At 41.9% G+C, this 20,478-nt stretch overlaps 2 protein-coding genes across 3 annotated transcripts; one reads left to right on the top strand and one right to left on the bottom strand.

Moving 5' to 3' along the window:
* Positions 1-4,098: 4,098 nt before the first annotated feature.
* On the bottom strand, positions 4,099-19,320 carry znf366 (zinc finger protein 366). Its single transcript, XM_058071140.2, has 8 exons — positions 19,253-19,320; positions 13,922-14,076; positions 10,670-11,587; positions 9,594-9,761; positions 9,350-9,500; positions 8,137-8,328; positions 6,480-6,654; positions 4,099-5,301 (listed from the first exon to the last, which is right to left on the bottom strand). Exons 2-8 carry the CDS (start codon positions 13,996-13,998, stop codon positions 4,814-4,816), a joined length of 2,169 nt encoding a protein of 722 aa, XP_057927123.2. The 5' UTR covers positions 13,999-14,076; positions 19,253-19,320; the 3' UTR covers positions 4,099-4,813.
* Positions 17,475-19,804, top strand: LOC131128363 (isotocin-neurophysin IT 1-like). 2 transcript variants are annotated; one of them, XM_058071144.2, is made up of 4 exons: positions 17,475-17,569; positions 17,647-17,783; positions 18,147-18,351; positions 19,505-19,804. In XM_058071144.2, the coding sequence occupies exons 2-4, from the start codon at positions 17,664-17,666 to the stop codon at positions 19,648-19,650; spliced, it is 471 nt and encodes a 156-aa protein (XP_057927127.2). In that variant the 5' UTR covers positions 17,475-17,569; positions 17,647-17,663; the 3' UTR covers positions 19,651-19,804. The 2 variants fall into 2 exon arrangements, with proteins under 2 accessions (XP_057927127.2, XP_078645737.1); XM_078789611.1 differs by lacking the exon at positions 17,475-17,569 and having other exon boundaries at positions 17,576-17,783.
* Positions 19,805-20,478: the final 674 nt, after the last annotated feature.

The raw sequence follows: 20,478 nt of genomic DNA, 5'->3' as shown, positions 1-20,478 counted from the left end.
CCCGGTAACCACGTGTTTGACCTGTGACCCTCAGGCAGGCGCTACAGGTCACACAAAACCCGGACAGACAGACTCAGGGAGAGCTTCCTTCCCAAAGCCATCACTGCAATGAACAATCAGAAATGAACATTACTTATTTTTGCACTACTAAAACACACCTCACTGTCACTGAAAAAAAATGTGCCATTTACTTGAGAAAAGCTAGGTAACAGTTTACACGCACAATTCCTAAGGGGCCATCCATAATTTTCAACATTTTCACGAGCGTACAAACCGTACTCTTTTTAAAAAGAGTACAATCCCAAATGAAAAATGTTGATAGGTCCATGACCAACTGAGCCAATACAGCCAGGAAATTCGAACATATCCAATCCAATCCAATAGTGTTCTCTGGCTGTATTTTGGGACTCTGGTCAATCAGTCACTGCCCATCAACATTGTATTGAACACGAACAAGATAAAAAATTATATCAAATGCCTCTTTTTTGTACAGTAAACCTCGGATATATCGGACTCGGATATATCGGAAATTCGCTCACAACGGACAGATAAAAAAGAACCAATTTTTCTGTAATGCATTTCCAATAAAAATTCATTGCATATATCGGATTTTTTATAACGGATTTCGCCTATTTCGGACAAAATCTCCAGTCCCGTTCCAATTTCCCTCGCATATATCGGATGGCCGCATTGTGGCCTTTGATCCATCTTTGATCCATGTTCACAGGCAAAGCTGAAGATTATAACATCTTTGTATGAATTACAGACATGTACATGAGCATGTACAACGAAAAAAAAAAAATGTCTCAAATCTGTAGAAATGCCTTCTTGTTGCTATTAGCGAGGTTTAGAAACAAACGATAAACGTAAGTGCAAACGATAATGACGTCACATGCTATTGAAATGTATGGGAACTTGCCGACTTGTCAATAGCCTGTGACGTCATTATCGTTTGCGTTTACGTTTATCGTTTGGTTTCTAAACCTCCCTAATAGCAACAAGAAGGCATTTCTACAGATTTGAGAATTGTTTTTTTATTTCGTTGTACATGCTCATGTACATGTCTGTAATTCATACAAAGATGTTATAATCTTCAGCTTTGGCTGTGAACATGGATCAAAGAAAGTTCCCCCATGGCATTGCGCGTCTGTGTAATGAATGTGGCGGACATTTTCCGGTATACGCATATAACGGATTTCGCTTATATCGGACAAAACCAGTGGGAACAATTGAATCCGATATATCCGAGGTTTACTGTATTTTTCTTTCAAGAAAATACAAATGTATTACAAATTTGGTCTTTTTGTATTGTTCTTTCTATCAAATGATACATGTAGAAAAGTCCTGATGCAACAACTGTTTTCCACAGGATTTTTTAAACAAGGGAATACTTCTTGTATACACACATGATTACTCAAGGAGCAGAAGAGTTGCCCCTGGTTTCCAAAAGCCTGAGGAGATAAAATCTTCTTTGAAATGATGGACACAACCCTTGAACTCAACTCAATGCAAAGTATGCAATAAAGATGCCACAACTGTTTTGAAAAGGCTTAACAATCACACCTATAGTCTAGTCAGTGTATCACAGGAAGTGAAAATCACATTGATTGTTACTGCATTGTCCACAAAGTCAAATTCACCACCACAGAATCATTCAGAAAATGGCAATCAGAGCCAGGTCCATGCCCAAATATAGAAAATAAACACAGAGCTGGCGAATAGATTCAGGATGGTCGGTTTAGTTTTGATCTTCTCCATTTTCGCAACGGCACTTCGGAACAAATCCGCCCTGCTCGATTCCTTCGATTTGGAACCTTTCCAAGCCGCCTGGCCAGCCGCTACAGCGTCCTTCCGCTTTCTTTCAGAACGCACAAAGCAGTACACATTGATGTATTGTTCGTATGCATTGCTCGGTGAGCGATGAATGGCAGCAATTCTCTTTTTGATGAACGAAAATAGGTAATCGAAATCACCGGGGTCGGCCATTGTCTGATTGTTGTGTTGGAATGCAAAGCACGCAGAGCTACGTGGAGTATCGCGTGGACTGGTATGCTCTCGCGCTCGCATACGACGACAGGGGACCAGTCTATTCGCGCTAAAATTTGACTGCGTCCCGCGGTTCGAACATACAGACATCGACATTTTCTGGTTTTCAAAAAAGCGTACGTTGATGTCTTAACCCCCCCCCCCCCCCCCCCCCCCCCCGTACGGTTTGTACGCTCGTGAAAATGTTGAAAATTATGGATGGCCCCTAAGTAAGACCAAGGTTTGATTCAACCCTCGGCCATCTCTGTGTGGAGTTTGCATGTTCTCCCTGTGCATGCGTGGGTTTTCTCCAGGTAGTCCGGTTTCCTCCCACATTCCAAAAACATGCTAGGTTAATTGGTGACTCCAAATTGTCCATAGGTATGAATGTGAGTGTGAATGGTTGTTTGTCTATATGTGCCCTGTGATTAGCTGGCGACCAGTCCAGGGTGGACCCCACCTATCACCCAAAGACAGCTGGGATAGGCTCCAGCACCCCCGCGACCCTCGTTAGGAAAAAGCGGTAGAAAATGAATGAATTCCTAAGAAACCTTTACTTAGAAAATATTCAAGTAAAATTTACTCGTCAGCAAGGTTTATTTATTTTTTTATTAAAAATACTCTTTAACATTACTTAAGATGTCAGTCCCTGGTGGCGTAATGGTACAGCTGCTGCCTTGTAAGGCAGAGGGTTTGAGAATCCGTTGCACGGCAGACAGCTGGGATAGGCTCCAGCATACCCCCACCCTAGTGAGGATAAGCGGCATAGAAAATGAATGAATGAATAACTAAACCATATGGATGTCATTCAACAGCTGTACTGTGCTTTTTCCTTGTCTAAGCTGTTGAGACCAAATTCTTGAGCATCAACGTCCTTCAATATTCTGTGAAATGGATCGAGAAATTATTTTAATTATGGCAACAATACAAAATCTAAAATCATCACAATGGTTTCTGATTGATAAACTACAAAGCTGCTTGACAATATTTGTTGTTGTTTTTTTTTACTTTTTACTTTTACTTTTTACTTAAAAAAAAAGTTTGAAATAGCTAGTTTAGTTAGTTAGTTAGTTAGTTTGAAATAAAAATACTTATTCATCTGTGTTTTGAAACCTAACCTAAACATAACTACAACTTTCAAAATAACTTATAGGTAAATGGTTTTTTTTCTCTATCTTTAATCCTCACTGTTTACAGACGGGATATTGTTAAGGAACTCCATTATCCAACACCAAATCAACAAACAAAAAAACCTTAAACTATATTAAGAAAGCAGGAAGAGAACAAATGTAACAGTTACTGATTGTAAAAGTACCAAATGGAGGGGTAGGATTTAATAAGCTTTACTTCTTCCTACTCCTTTTGGACATGTGGAACTGTGAACTGATTATGTGATGCATTCAACTGATTCATGTTCAAATGAAAACCATTACCATTACCATTACCATTGCCATTACCATTACCATAAAAATTAAACTGCCATTTACAGATTAAAGTAACAATATACATATTATTGTAACGTTACCTTCTCAGTCAGGCGTCTTAGTTGGTGCAAGATGCTGCCTTACACACAGAAAGGACTTTACCTTTAGGTTGACAACGAAATAAGCTAGTAATTCCACAACCACTCTGATCCAGTTTAAAATTCCTAAAATGACAGAAAAACATTTCTAAATAAAAGATGTGTTTTATATGTGCATAAAAATACATTCCACGACTATTGCTTTTAGCAATGAACAAATGCTTTTTGCAGTGATCAGAATGAATGCTTATGTTATGACTCATACAAACACACACAATATGAAGGGGACCCCCGCTGCTTGTTTGATGGCAAGAAAAAGAGACAGAAGGCCATAGAGCTTTTTTTCACTTCCTCTTCCTCTACTTTGAAAGGGAAGCAATGGGTAAAAGGCGCAGAAATGGGCTGGAAAATACATTGACTTGTTCTTTTCAGCCTCTGTTGCTTGTTTGTTATAGTAGTTAAAAGACACAAACCTCTTATCATTTAGCAGAATCGTGTTTAATGACGCAGACTGAGACAAAATGCAAAAAACATTTTTTTTAAAATCACAGTTTATTTGACGAACAGACTCAATGATTTTGAGTAGCAAACATGTTGCCAAATCTTTTTTTCAATCATGTGTACAGTGATTTACAACATTGCAACACATCAAAAACATCTTGTTTAATATGGTGGCCGGGGGTGTTTATTTCGAGAGTACCAGGAGTTTATTAGGGGTAAGGCACTACACAAATAAATAATGACACTAAACTAACTTAATTTATATTACTTTTCAATATTTCTATATGATGCGCAAATCCTATTTTTGCTGTGAATATGGGGTTGTCAATGTTCAAGTTTGCTTGTTTTTCTTCAAACGCCACCACAAACGTCAGCTTTACAGATGCCATGTCTGCTCTGCAGGGTATGTGCTGTGGTAAAAACAGTTGCAGTAAAAATAATTGCAGCCACCAAGTGATGCTGTTGATTCTAAGTGAGGTTTCTATTTGAGGTACAGGTACTCATTTATGCAAATGAGTTTGGGTGACTGCATTTCTTCGGACGCTACTATTTGATGATATTGTATAAGAAGGTGTGATTTATTTGTAAAATTATTAAAATTTTTGGTGTGTTTTGAAAAATTCCTGAGAAGAATTATACAATGATATGTACAAGATGTATATTCACAGCTTCACTTGCATGCTTGCGATAAGATGAGATAACACACACTTCCCTCTTTCCTCCAAAAAAACATCACACACATTCGGGAAACCCTGCATCCTCTTGTCACTCTTCTTCATCGTCTTCCTTTGCTTTGTCTTTCCTGTCCACCATTTCTTCTGGAAGCTGGTTGTGATGAGCGTCATCTTCCATCTCAGAATCAGCACTGTGGTCACGTGACTCACTGTGAGCCACCTCATAAGGAGACTCGACCTGTCCCCATGTGGCATTCAAGTGTCCCTCTCCACCTGGCTCCCTCTGGTGAGTCTCATCCTGCCTGAGTTCAGCTGGAGACCCCCGCCCTCTCACTTCCAGACCCCCTGAGGTGTCATGTCCATGATCATCTTCAGGGCTGTACTGGCTGCGTCTGTACAAGCTCTCCTCATCCTCCTCCTGACAGGAGCTACCAGGCACGCTCTCGCCGTCAGACTGGGGAAAATGAAGACTGGGCAGACCTGGGGGCTTCTGGGAAAGATCGAAGGGCTTTTTTTGGTTGAAATGGCCCAGGAGGCTCATGGGAGAGGAGAGGCAGAACCGCCCCCTTTGTCTGAACACTGAAATAAAACAATGAAGCAATACTTTTAGTGTCATGTTCAAGGGACGCTGCAGGCCCTCATTTGTATTAAGTGTTATTTTTATATTTTTTATTTCGGGGCAGAAATTAAACAGCGATTTATTAAAAACTAAAAATATATACTACAGTACATGCCCACTGTCATGTCTTTGGATCAAAGACATTAATAAATTCATATGTTTCATAAGTTAGTTAAAATGAAAGTAATAAATAGCTAACAATTTACAGAGTGAGACATCTTGTCTAGAAAGTATCGTTTTGGGCTACTAGAGAGTGATTGCTCGCATATATAGACAAGCTTTGTCATTTTCTCGGTGAAAAGCAGTCTGCCCTCACGGCAGAAACGAAACGGGAAAACCTCATAAACACGCTGAAAGAAAGTTGCTCTAAACGCTTGTTTCTCGGGAAATTATCACCTTTGTAAGTATATTGGTGTATAAAGAACTTACATAGATGCATTTTCTATTTCAAAAGTTGTACTTGTTTTGTCAAGTTGGCTAACTTCATGCTACTGCTAGTTTGCATTTGCAGTTGGTGTACGTGTGTTAGCTGATGTGTGTTTAGCCTGCAACATGAGCAGTATTGGAATTTTTTCTGTGAGTTTCAGTTACCACTTATTTTTACAGGAAAGCTTCATAAAGCAAGAAAAGCAAGCCTTGTGTGTGGAGTTTTCTTCATTGGTGTGCTGAGGACAGCACAGCCGCCATTCTACTATCCCTGCGAATACATCAATAAAAAACCCTAAAATTCCAATTTTTGATATTCTAAAACCTATAATATTCCTCTCACCATTATTAAATGCATTTTTAATTCAGTTTAGAGAATGTGCAGTTAGACAGCATCACATCTTGCATCTTCCGGCTGGAAAATATTGAGTGAATTGACTTGGCACTATTTTTCTCCTGCAGATATTGCCATCAAACAACTATTTAAGTTACCATCCATCTAGTTTCGGTAGTACCTGTCTTTGTTAGGTTCACAGGTTAGCTGGAGTTAGCTCCCCACTGTTTTTGGCCAACCCTGGACTGTTGGTATTTAAGTTACCATTAAAAATAAATATATTTGCAATTGAGGAATAGGGTTACAAATGCCAAACCACAAAAAGGTGGGGATCCACTATACATGTACAGTATATAATATAAATATTTTTGTCCTTACATCTTTCATCCAGCCCTCTGTCCATGACGCCGTGTTTCACCTTCATGTGTCTAGTGAGGTTTCCCTTCAGCGTGAACTTGCTGGGACAGTAGAGACATTTAAAGGGCTTGCTGTTAGAGTGGAGGTGCATGTGGCCCATTAAGTTGTGCATCCTGTTGAACTCCTTCCCACAAAGCTGCAAAGGCGACACAGACACAATGACACGTAATGATAATCTTGAATAATAATGCATTTTTTCTTTCAGCATGTTTTAAAGAAACAATGGCCTCGACCAGGGGTCAGCAACCCGCGGCTCTGGAGCCTCTTTTCTGTGACTCCCATTGCGATGCTTTGATATCGGATATATAAGACCCGAGTGGGGAAAATGCACATATTTGTAATGAATTTTAAAAAATCTGTGTGAGACCATGAATGCTGGCTGAGTTCTGACTGGTGATTGGATGAGCACAAGGAAGGCAGCGGCATGGGAACTTGCGCCAGAGTAAACATAACCGGTAAGTTTACAGTAATTTAAACATACATTTATAGAAGAGTATCTCCAATACTAGCAAGACTACTCCATCAACTTGTCTTTTCTGACCTGAACTACTTTGATACCCCAAAGTCCCTTTTCCAAATTTCCCAGCAAAAACTGGAGACTCATTGGCTCAGAATGTGATTTCATCCCAGCTGTTGGTCGCCAGCTAAAAGAAACAGGCTGTCGATTGACTGTGCTACACATTTCTTCAGGTGCCAGGTAGTAGAGGTTAAACCAAGATGATAGCATGATAACCCTACTGGTACTCACTGCACTTCTAGTTCTTCTATTCTCTTCTTAGAGTTTATAGACCTTGCTTTCAACATATGTATTGCGGCTAGGCTATTTTTCTTTAGTGGGCAAGGGGGTAAAATGGCTCTTTTCATAGTAAAGGTTGCCGACCCTGAGCCTAGACCTTCAAATATTGCCGAATAGAGTACAAGGCCATTTATCATATACAGTAAGCGTACGGCTGAAAGACCATGCTGGTGTACATTTTGTTGTATACAGTATGTCAGCATTGCCTCTATTGTGTTTCAAAATTTGCAACATTTTGACGACACGTAATCATGAATGAATGTGCAGGCGTTTCCACACTGATACACCCGCTCTAACCCCCCGCCGACGACGCCGTCCTTGATTTCCTCGTTTCCTCTCTCCGTGTCTTCCCTCTGCTTCTCATCATCATCACACACACACACACAAACAGAAGAAAAACAGAGGGACGGAGCGAGAGGAAGCAACAGAACAGGGAAGGGCAACTCCTCCGTTGTCCTTCCTCTCCATTCTTTTTTATTAGGGTGTTCCTTTCCTTCAGGAGGAGAGAGGGACTCTAAACTGTCCGAGAGGACCGTGAGAAAACAGGAAGCCCCCCTACCCAACTTTGCAAGCAGCAAAGAAAGCGAGATGAAATCTATTTGTGGGCCTCGTTCTCCGGGGAGGCTGGAGGCCATTGTTAGAGAGGCGGTTGTGTGCGGCGATATCCTTCCTATGAGCGAGTAGGCCGCCGCTGCCAAAAGCCTCCCTGCTATCTGGTCATGCTCTCAGCCACTTCTTTCTAAACACTGAGGTCAAATCAGCCTTTTTATAGACGCTCGCTTCACATTTGTCATTTTCAGGTCGCACTGCAGGATCGCCCACCTTGCACTTGTAAGGTTTGATGTCGGAGTGGACGATCATGTGGGCCTTCAGCGTCTGTTTCTGGACGAAGCTCTTGAAGCACTTGTGGCACTGGTAGGCTCTCACGTTGGTGTGGATGAGCACGTGACGCTTCATGTTGGCCAGCAGCGTGAACTCGCGGCCACAGATGCGGCACTTGTGCTCCTTCACACCCTGAGATCAGAGTGGGAGTTAAATTGTGTTGTAAAGAACCTGACTTGCTTACTTGCATGTTTAACTAAACACTTGACGCTGTGTAGGAGTTCCCGCCCCCATTAATAATCATTACAATTTCTCCCATAGAAAACAATAGAAACAGAATTTATCATCGGTTCCAGGGTCCGACTGGCTCCACACCAACTTTATCTGTATAGGCACAAGGTTTCAGTAAACTTTTATTAACTGTCATACTGTCATGAGTGTAAAAGGAAGTCAACCATTGTTAATAGAAAAAGTATCAAATGTGGTCTAAACTTAAGTGACTGCTAGCCAAGTATCTTCACATAAACACTTCCTGATGTACATTACCTTAAATTGGCTTACACAGCGTTGCGGCTGATTTATGGCTAAATTCTATTTTTGTGACATTTCCTTTAATTCAGAACTACTACTAATTGTTTAGATACTGTGCCGCTTGCAGGTCAGTCAGGAAACAATAGCTTTTTATTTGGCAGGAGCCAATCACAAGCTATAAGTGCACTCACAACAAGCTTGTCAAGCCGTTGGAAGGCAGTGGAGGCCAGTATATAAACCAGTATAACTTACGGTGTCATTTTGCAAAGACCACTTCATTAACAGCACTAAATTCATCACACAGCAACTTAATACTTAAAATGTGTTAACGCAAATATACAAACACGTCACAATATGACTGAATTATCGGATTATCATTATAAAAATATAATTATAAATCTGATATTGAGACATTGTTCTATATTTCTGAGGTATAATGTTTCAGTGTTAGTTGCTGTGTGATGAGTTTAATGTTTGTAAGATGACACAGCGAGTCGCTTGTATTTTGTAATGACCTCCTGCAATTTCCAGTTGGTTGTTCATTCATATCTTATGTGCACCGCATTTTGCCATTAACATTCATGCATGGTTCATGTATTCAAGAAAATGTAAACAAATAACAACATTGAATAGATTTGAATGACTTCCCCCAACTACACCTTTGTGAATGAATTCCACCTACTTTGTGAGTGAGCGTGTGTTGCTTGAGGTGGTGTGACTGGATGAACTCCATACCACACTCACTGCAGATGTACGGTCGGATGTCTTTGTGCTTCATCATGTGGTTCTGTAGCTGACTCGGATATTGGAAAGTCTTCTGGCACTCGGAACACCTGCAACAGAAATCACCATTTGTACTGGAAATATAAGCCATACTAGTCTTCAGCTGCAAAGAAGTTGAAGTTTACTGCTTGGTTGGGCCTCACCTGTACAAGGTGGGTCCACGGTGGGCAGTCAGGTGTCTCTTTAGCTGGCCCAGCGTAGGGAAATCCAGGCCGCACTCGACACACACGTTGTCCTGGCCTTTCTCATGTTTCAGCTCGTGAGCGCGAAGTTCGCTGGGGTACGCAAAGCCTCTGGCACACACCCTGCAGCTAGTTAGGGAGGGGGGGGGTGTTAAATGTTAGAGCAGCTTTGCCTAACTTTAGAATTGAACACCAAAATTAGACCCCCCCCCAAAAAAAATTAAATTTATACTTTTTCTCCACTTTTTTTTAGTACTGTATCTCAAACTTTTTGGGTGTTTAATATTATACATAATGCTTTTGGTGATATGTATATGTGATTTAAGTGTATTGTTGTTGACCAGTGAAAAGCATGTACCTCAAAATTGTTTAATTCATTCATTCAATCCCAGCTCATTTTTGTTTTTTCCGACTTAAAACTTCACCAAAAGTTCTCTCTTCTATTGTTGAGTTGCGTCATCACCCCTTTTTGCCTCTGGCGCTAAAACATAAAAGACGTAAAAATATGTCACCGGGAGCAAGCGGTCAGGTGGGAAAAAAAAATACGTCTTTGGTCGTGAATGAGTTAAATAAATAAATAAATAAATAAATAAATAAATAAATAAAAAAACACCACCGTTAAACAGCTTTCGATTTATTCAGTGAAAAACATTGAGCTTCAAATTTTGTTAATTGTTTTTGTCATTGCAGAGTGGGTTTTTAGTGTTTTTTGGGTGGGATTTTGAATATCTTAGACAACGATTGACATATTAACTGTATTGTCATTGGTCTATATGGAGTGTAAATAGTTCTGCTCTAGGAGTTCTGCCTAGCAACATGTGGCTGCAATTGTGTGACATTCCTGCATCTGCTAGCTAGGGTAGCTAAATACACATAACACTTAAACAGTTTCCATATTAATTATGCACATCTACGTTGTTTAGTATTGTTGAGCACTTGCATTTTCCTTTTATGTTGCCTATTAAGTGGTAGGTGCTGCATGATCTTTCAAAATAAAAGCACACAGAATGAGAGAAGACGACGAGACATGCATGTACCTGTAAGGCTTGACGTCGCTATGCTGCATCATGTGCCTCTTCAGATGGCTTGTCTGGGTGAAGGCCTTGTGGCACACCTGACACTTGTGTGGCCTCATGCCCTGGTGGGTGAGCAGGTGTGTGTGCAGGTGGCTCAGCTGCTTGAAGAGCTTCCCGCACAGGTGACAGCCGTGGGGTTTGATGCCCTTGTGGCCCAGAATGTGCGTGACCAGGTTGTACTTGGATGTGTACGACTTGTCACACATACGACACTTCCATCGCTTCTGATCCCCACCCACGTCCACGTAGTAACTTTCGTCCACGTGGACATCCAGACCCGGCTTCTCTGTGCTGCTTGGTCTGCCTCGATGGGGGGCATCATGGCTGCGGAGTGCCGGCCTGACATCCTGCCTGGCGTTGAAGGCGCCAGGTGGGAAGGGCATCACAGGGCCGGGCATGAAGAAGGAATACGGGAGGAGGCTGGGGTGGAGAGGTGGGAAGTATGACGGGTGGATGAGAAAAGGAGGTGGAGGCCACATGGAGGGCGGATTGAGAGGCTCCTGTTTCACCTGCACAGGTACATGGACGGCCCTGTGATGAAACCTGTTCAACTCAATCATGCTTGGGATGGGCCGTGGGGGTGAGGCGGGGGTAGGTTGAGATGAGAAGGAGAGGTGGGAGGCTTTTGGTATGCTGCTTTCCTCCTCTTCATCCACTCTTCTTTGCTCATACTCTTGGGCATGCATTTTGAATGGAGTTCTTTTGCGTTTTTGGGACCCAAGTGGACTGTTGCGGTCTCCAGTGGGTGACATACATTTTGGGGCCTTAAGAATGAGCGGAGATGGGGTTAAGTAGAAAGACTCCTGATCTGCTTGATGAGCATCTTCTCTGAAACGAGGACTTCTCGGTGGTGAGAGACTGACTGTTTCCATCTTGATCCTCCAGAAAAACGACAAAGGAGCATGTTGAAAATTACAATATTGCTTGTGAATGTTGAGAGATGGTGTCACCAAGCCAAAAAGTCAAAGAAAGACATGAAATGAAGACCATAATAAGTACTCTTTAGTCAATATACAGTAGTACATCGCAGTATCATACAGTTTATACCATACAAATATCCCCAAATACTGTAAATGAGCAGTATAGGGATGTTATAATAATCACCATTATCATAATAATGGTCAGGAGGTCCATACTTTTCATTGCACAGTGGTGTTGTCATGGGATCATGTGAGATTAAAACCTGAGTTTAGAAAATGCAATAATAAATTAATTACACTTGCTAATTTTGCCGGCCTCCATATATTGCCATATGCATGTGTGTCTGTTTTCCTCCTCTCTCGCCTCCAAAAATCAGGAAGAGAGCTCACCCTGAATTGGTTCGGGACCTAGACACTTCATAGAACAACGACAAAAATAGTGAGACCTCTTGTTATTCATACAGTCGCTTTGTCTTTGTTGAGGGAGGTGGAGCTTTGTCAGGAGCAATGCAAGGCCACATAGTGGATATTAGGTTGGAAAATGTCACGAGCGGGCTTCACCTCCTCGTGACAGCTCTCTTAGTTTCCTTCTTTGCCTCTGTTCGGTTTTCATGCCCTTATTTTGGTTCAACTTCCTTTCTTGTTCCCTTCTGCTCTCTGACTCATTTCACACACCTGTCTCTAATTTCCACTCTCCCTATTTAGTTCAGGTGTGTGCTCTTTCGTTTGTGGCTTCATTGTCTTTGTTTTTGGTTTGCCTGTAGTTGCTGGCTACATTGCTTAAACGCCATTAAATCCCTTGTGCCTACATTTTTGGTCCTGCTCTCTGCATCCTGGGGTCGCATCGCTAAGCTCGCAAGCCTGCTCGTGACAGAAAAAGGTGCTTGCAAAACCAAATGCCACAGCCACAGGGAATATTATTCCAAGGTGAGCAAGGTGAGCCCATGCCAAAACATATCCACCTGATCCGGTTTTCCCATCTAGGGAAAGAAAAACATCACATCAAGATGCAAAGCTTTCGTGCTGACGTTCACTTTGATGTTTGGTCAGCAAAGTCAATTCAAAAGCAACAGCAACAAAATTCTGTGTGTTCACAAAAAGTCATCTCAAAGGAAATGTTGCTCTTTAATACAGTGGAAAAGGCAGCATTTCAAGAAATGCTGCAAACGTTTGAGGGACAGTACAAATAGCAAAAATACATCACAAACAACAATACCACAGCTTTACAGAGTGAAATATGACATATAAAAGGAAATATTGCATTACTAATATATATTATCTATTATTATATACCGTATTATACTGTACTACTGTACAGTGACAATACATTACTAACACACAAATGCTTTTCTCACAGCATCATACGTACGACTTTTACTACTCCAAACCTGGTTTCAGTTCATGACTGCATGCGTGTGTCACTGGACAATAGATTTGTGGATCCACACATACCGACACCTTTCACTTCATACTTTCACAGAAAATTTAGGAACTCTGTCAAACGTTCACCTGTTGCCTTTCGCTTCTCCATCTCCCATTTTTTTTTCTCATCTCTGTTAAACTTCCTTTTTTTGTCTTCCACCCTCCTCTAATACAAACCTGTGCATGGAACCTAACCAACAATGATGTAAAACAGTCATTGCAAGACTATTGTGATCATCATATCTGCTTCTGCTCACATCATTTATTGTTTAAGTACACTGATCCACAAACTACAAACACAACCAAACCAAGTACTTCAAGTTTTTTGGAAACGCACCTGACACTTTATTAGGTACAATCTAATGACATCCAATACAAAAGCTTTATCCACACACATTTACACAAATGACGTATTCATTTAAAAATATGCATACTATTGCGAGTGAGTGAGGGTTCGGTTAGGTCAGATAAAAAAAACACATTGTTATCATTGTGAAAGTAGGTTTTTTTTTATAAAGTTCATTAGAATATACATGGGATATATACATATTGTGAGTATGAGTGGTGACTTCAGAGTGTGAAAAGACAATGTTTCTCCATGTCATGAATGGAAACCAAATACATCTGCGGCAACCATCCCTTTCATTCTATGCAATGTTATTGTACAGAATATTGTATTGTAACATGTTATTTGTTCACCTGATAACATATTATCAAAATGCATTATCTTCTGGCATGGCTGAAAAGGTGCAGCAAACTGCTCTCCACACAATCCCATTCCAAAGAGAAGTACCTCCTTGTGCCCATGTGCCCATGTGCCAGTGTGTGCCATGTGTCAGTGTGGGAGTCTGCAGTCTTGTGTGTGGCCTACCCGAGTGAGCGCCGTGATGCCGTGGCTCCGTGCTGGCGTTCTCCCTCCTTCTCCGTGCTGACAATGCTGCGGCCCATCCACAGATGAGCTTTTTTGGAGGGACTTAAGAAGGAGAACAGGAACAATCACTTTGTTCTCATTTTTCAGATGAGTACCTTCGGAGAGAAGGAAGGAAGGGAGGGGAGAGGAAGTCAACAAGTCGAGTGCCTTCCTGCAGAAAAATAAGGAAACACTAGATAGACATCTCCATTTCTCTATGAAATAAAGGGATCTGCAGAGCTTTTGGAGGAATGCAGGGAGGGGCCCGTGGATGGTTGATGTTCCTTCGAGACAACAATGCACTTTGAACGGGTAACAGCATGCAGCCATGGTAGCTGTAAACACTCTCATCTGGAACTTCAGTAAGAAAAACAGTGCATCACCACAATATGAATGGAAGAAATATGGAATATAGAATAATTATATGATTACATAATATTGAACACTGTACATGAAAATCATATTCATGTAAAATAATCAGTAAGCCCGCTGCGTTAATAACACGTTGGATTTTACAGTTGTACAGAAAGAAAATATAAAAATAAAATGATCATTCTTTTTAAAAGAAAAATGAAATTATAATCATATAATCATACAAAATATCCTCAAAATGAAAATATCATCTTTTTACCAGCACCAGTGAATTCTGAATACTGTAGGAATTAGGGATGTCTGATATTGTCTCTTTTGCCGAAAACCGATATGCCGATACTGTCCAACTGTCAATTTTCAATACCGATATCAGCCTATACTGATACTGATATGTGGTGGAATGACCACATACGTATGTGTTGTATACAGCATTTTTAAAATATCGGTCTTCATGATCGGGGAAAAAATCAGATACTGATATCAACCGATTTTTATGCTGATATCGGGTCGATAATTAGCGGTACCGCAAATTTTCGGACATTCATTCATTCATTTTCTACCGCTTATCCTCACAAGGGTCGCGGGGGGTGCTGGTACACCCTGGACTGGTGGCCGGCCAATCACATATAGACAAACAACCATTCACACTCACATTCATACCTATGGACAATTTGGAGTCACCAATTAACCTAGCATGTTTTTGGAATGTGGGAGGAAACCGGAGTACCCGGAGAAAACCCATGCATGCACGGGGAGAACATGCAAACTCCACACAGAGATGGCCGAGAGTGGAATCAAACTCAGGTCTCTGTGTGGCCTGCGCTCTAACCACTCACGCTGTGCAGCCCCGATACTTGCAATCTGATCATCTAAAACCAGCACGTAACACCATTGGTGTAAAACACAAAAACAATTTTAAAGTCTAAAGCTAGAGAGAAGAGATGACATCAGCCAACTAATGCGATTGCTCAGAATGATGTGGCACAGTGATGAGTCGAGTGTGGGGGTGGGGGGGCTGTAATTGAACTCATATCATTGATAGAGGGAGACTGTCCTCTTTGGTTTGTGGTCCATCATTTGCTGTGTTAATGAGCTCATGAGACCAATTAACCTAAGGACCTGGACAATGTGTGCTTCAATACAGGCAAGACAATTAAGGAGTTTTACGCATGTGATTATGAGATTATGCATGTGTGCGCAAAAACAGTTCAAACAGGGAACTCAAAAGACGTACAAAAACATAATAACTCACTAGTGGGGCAGTGTGTGCTACACAGACAACAAAAAACACAAAAAGGATTGGCCTTAACCAGGAGCAAAATAGACTTTTTTAGCCCTTTTGACAGTCATACAGTCTCTTTGTCTCTTTTTGGTGGAGGCGGAGCTGCTAGCATACACACAGAGTGGTAGTGTAGTGGAAATTAAATTAGTAGATTGCAAAATATTGTCATATTTTTTTCATTGTACTTTTCCTAAAGTATTGTTAAAATCTGAATCATGACAGAAAACTAATTATACTTGGGGCTCTATTTTTGTTTCGTATTTTCGCCTACACCATGCCAACAGGACGTGGCCAGCGCATTTTTCGTGAGCAGCACGGTGTGGCGCAACACGGCGCACCCACTCCTCCACCCCTCCACCCCTCCCACCAGCCCGAGTGGCAAAGAGGGAGGAGAGTGAAATCTTAACCAATCAAATGAACGCCTCTCATTGTCTTTAAATCTGCGCATCAGAGGCCACAATGCCACCATGCACCATGTATACACCACCACGTGGGACATATGTCATCTGTTCAGTTATATTAAACACAGCAGCAGGCTAATCCAAGTATCGTGATCGTGATCAAGAAGCATGGAGCCACGGAGTGGAGCTGTTGTGCTTTTTCTGGCGGGGTTTTCATTTCTACACTGTTGATGGGGGGGGGCATTTTTATACATTATATAGTGGTTGCTGTGAATGTTTATTGCACTGAAATGTGCCTGACACAATGAAAAATTGTTGTGGGCAAAACAGTTAATTTCAGTGAACCGGATCATTCCGGTTCATTCAGTAAAAAGATCCGTTCATTTCATTAATTTCGGCCAATGATCTCCCCCTGTGTATAAACCTGGTCCGCCGTATCGAGTCTGTCCGTTCACTTGTGTTCACGTTTGTTTCAACTCAACAGCGCAACATGATGACTAGTAGTGTGTCGGTCATGAACGAACGGGTCAAAGGAACTAACGGAATGAACGAGATCACCTACAGTGTTGGTCAATCTCTTGGTCTTGGTCTTTCAGTCAGCTAACCCCACCCACAAAGAGAGAGGCGTGACGATAGGATAAGACAGGCAAGCACGCAAATAGTCCCGCTCTGCAAAAGGAACGGTGAACCGACTCTCCAGCCAATCAAAAAAAAAGCATTTGCAACTGAACGGACTGAACGGGTATTTTAGGGGCGGTGACCTCGTTCAGTCCGTTCACAAAAAGAACTAATTTTTTTGATCCGTTCGTTTATGACTGAAACGACTGAAAATCCTGCCTGTGAGGTTTTGCTGACATTTGTACACTGTGTGCCTGTCAGCCAATTTACCACTGCGCAGGGTGCGCAGGGTGCGCAGGGTGCGCAGGGTGCGCAGGGTGCGCAGGGTGCGCAGGGTGCGCAGGGTGCGCAGGGTGCGCAGGGTACGGAACTGGCCATCCTTTAGGGCACCTTTGGCATGCTGTTTTGTCACAAAATTGTCACTGCACCAAACTGCACTGCACCACCTCTGTCCTGTGGCCACGCACCCCAAATTATGATATATCTGTCATATTATGATTATATATGTGTTGTTGTGTACTGTAATGCATTTGTGATGTATTGATGAAGCAATAAAGTTTATTCCCAAAGAGGTGTCTGGAAGCTCTTAAAGGCACTCAACAGTTCCTCCACGGCCATCCAGCATGATTATTAAAAAGATTTCACTGCTCCTGCATAATTTCACCTTATTGACCTCGCTGACTTCCTGTCGTGTCCAACATTCACAGTCACGCACTTTAATGATTGGAGAGGCAAACTGGGTGCTGCTCTTTGACCTGCCTGATGGTCAGCTCCATCACCTGACCACAAGCGATTCATTAAAGAGCCCTAAGTGGCTTTTGGCTTTCTGTGGCACTCTTAAAAAGAAGCCAGGGAAGTATATATAAGACATGTTGGCACCACCTGAAGCACCATAATCATACTAGGAGAACTCAACCAGCCACTAAACAGCAACAAGTGAGGATTTAGGCTTGTGCTTTCAATTCTAGTTTATAATATTTAATTCTACAATTCTAAAACAATCCTTTTTAAAGTTCCTATTTCAGCAAAGATGAGCGGAGCAGCCGTGTCCCTGTGCCTCTTTTTCCTCCTGTCTGTATGCTCAGCGTGCTACATCTCCAACTGTCCCATTGGCGGGAAAAGATCCATCATGGATGCCCCACTGCGCAAGGTAAGCTCTTAAAATTGCACAATGTTTTCTGCATGACTGACATCCAGGCCAATAATATCAATAAGTAGTATATGTTTGTATACAAAAGCCCTTTAAGAGCTTTAGTGTTGTTTATTCTTATTTATATGGGGTCACCACTGTTAGTGTAAAGCAGAGGATGCCAAATTTGTTTTCATTGAGGGCCACATCACAATTATGGCTGTAATTGTAACTGTCAATATGCAGTTTATGACTATATATAAGAATATAACCTCATGGGTACAGATTTCTGTCAAAATGAACCACATCTGGCCCCCGAGCCTTGAGTTTGATACATGTGGTGCAAAGGAAAGCATGATTTCTAATACTTGTGATTGCTTTCAGTGCATGTCATGTGGCCCCGGAGACAGGGGTCGCTGTTTCGGCCCCAATATCTGCTGCAGTGAGGGCTTTGGCTGCCTTTTGGGCTCTGCAGAAGCAGCCCGCTGCCTGGAGGAGAACTACCTGCTCACCCCCTGCCAGGCGGGGGGGAAACCTTGTGGATCCGAGGGCGGGCATTGTGCCACTTCGGGACTTTGCTGTGACGCAGGTATCTAACCTCTTTATCATTTGTTTTACTGTGATCTATTTCATTAAATATGGTATATTATGGGGCGGCACGGTGGTCTAGTGGTTAGCACGCAGACCTCACAGCTAGGAGATCAGGGTTCAATTCCCACCCTCTCTGTGTGGAGTTTGCATGTTCTCTCCGGGTTTTCTCCGGGTACTCCGGTTTCCTCCCACATTCCAAAAAAAAAACATGCTAGGTTAATTGGCGACTCCAAATTGTCCATAGGTATGAATGTGAGTGTGAATGGTTGTTTGTCTATATGTGCCCTGTGATTGGCTGGCGACCAGTCCAGGGTGTACCCCGCCTCTCGCCCGAAGACAGCTGGGATAGGCTCCAGCACCCCCGCAACCCTCGTAATGATAAGCGGTAGAAAATGAATTAATGAATATTCTTCAAGAAATGCAAAGAAATGATCGTGGTTCACTATGGCTTATGATTAGTCCAAAAATATTGAAAGACAAGTCATATGTAGCACTCTGGCCACTAGGTGTCAGTAACGCTACACTGATAAATGAGATTACATTACCTTAACACCGCATTCAGTCAGCCATGGCATGTCCGACATGATAGAGTGAAAACAAATTCTCCTCCCATTCCGTGTGGAAGTGGTAAGTTGGCTTCTTACTTTTGTCCTTCTTATTCACTCTGTTTGAAACAGTTTTGTCAGTTTAGAATAAATACATTTGAGGCTAACTAGTTAGCTTGGTAGCTAAGATATGCTAAGAGCGGCGGCTGTCTCTTTTCTCCCTGCAGTGACCCTGTGCGTCATTGTTGTGCAATGCTCCAATAATGGTAAAGAATACACATTTAGGAGATGCTAGACAGGTTTTCTATGTAGTATTGGTTGTTTTTTGTGTGGTTGTAATGTTTGGTTACCTACTTTAGATATAGGGCAGGACAAAAAAGTAGAAACAGCAATTCGCATGATGCAGCGCAGATTTACACCATGGCAAACCTAAAAAAAAAACACAGGGGAAATTCTTCTCTGTGTGTAAGAAATCACTCAATAACCTTATGAAATCAATTGACTACTTTTATGGGGAAAAGGTTGACAGCATAAAAGGGTTAAAAAAACTGATAAGAAGATATGGTGATAGCACTTACTTCACGGAGTACTTTTCCTTTTTCAAAGAGAGTTGCACCGCAGACCAGGCGTGTCTCACGGAGGAGGAGGCAGACGATCAAGTGGGCCAATACGAAGGCACCGACACCGGGGACATCATCCTGAAGCTCCTTCATCTGGCCGCTCACGCCTCTCCTCATCGAGGCGCCCAATGAGTGGACGCTGAGGAAGTGGAGGGACGCATTAGAGCTTTAGTGCATATTAACAGTTAGTGTCTGTCTGTATATTTTTCTGTATGAAAATGGGAATGGGAGTGATTTGTCATCCAGCTATCTTGCATGTTGAAATAAAGTTTCGAGAGTACACTACAAAGAGATTGAAGTTCGGTCCTCAATATCTTTTTTTTTTTTCATTGAGAAGAATGACTCAGCTCAGAGCTTATCACACTGCACTGTTACACCATGATGACATACACAATTATCTCTCATCCATCTTGTGCATGTGTTTGTGTGGCAACAACACAGCCCTGTTCCTTGACTGATGATTCATGGTCACGAAGGATCCATTTGTCATCTTAACAGTAAATCTTCCAATAGTTTGTATGCAAATGTTGAAATATAAACACATCAGGAGTGCAGACCAGTGAACACGACATGAGAGGTGATTGGCTTACGGTGATTGAATCATGCTGTGTGACAAAAGGAGGCCTCACGGGGAGCTAATCTCCATTAGTCGTGACATCAGCAGAGTAAAGTTCCTCTGCAGGGAATGAAGAGCAAGGTTCAAATACAGTACAGTGCAGGGCAACACATGCACAAACCTTGTATGAGGACTTGCATTACTTGTATTATGCTAATGTTTCCAAATGTAACAGAGTGAGCATTCCCTCAGCAAATATTGCAGGATTTTTTTTTACCTCTCATGCTCACTGTAGGAACTAAAAATTCTGCCTGTGACATATATAAAATTAGCTTAGCAGATACTTTTCTTTATTTTTCCAAGCTGCTGTGACTCCCCTGATGTCTTCAGGTGCCTCCCAGGGG

The sequence above is a fragment of the Doryrhamphus excisus genome, linkage group LG3 (assembly GCF_037039965.1).
Source record: "Doryrhamphus excisus strain RoL-2023G ecotype Guam linkage group LG3, RoL_Dexc_Guam_v1.1, whole genome shotgun sequence".
In the NCBI taxonomy this organism is placed as follows: Eukaryota; Metazoa; Chordata; class Actinopteri; order Syngnathiformes; family Syngnathidae; genus Doryrhamphus; species Doryrhamphus excisus.
The sequence above is the reverse complement of the archived record's forward strand: the minus strand, read 5'-3'. Positions and strand labels throughout refer to the sequence as shown.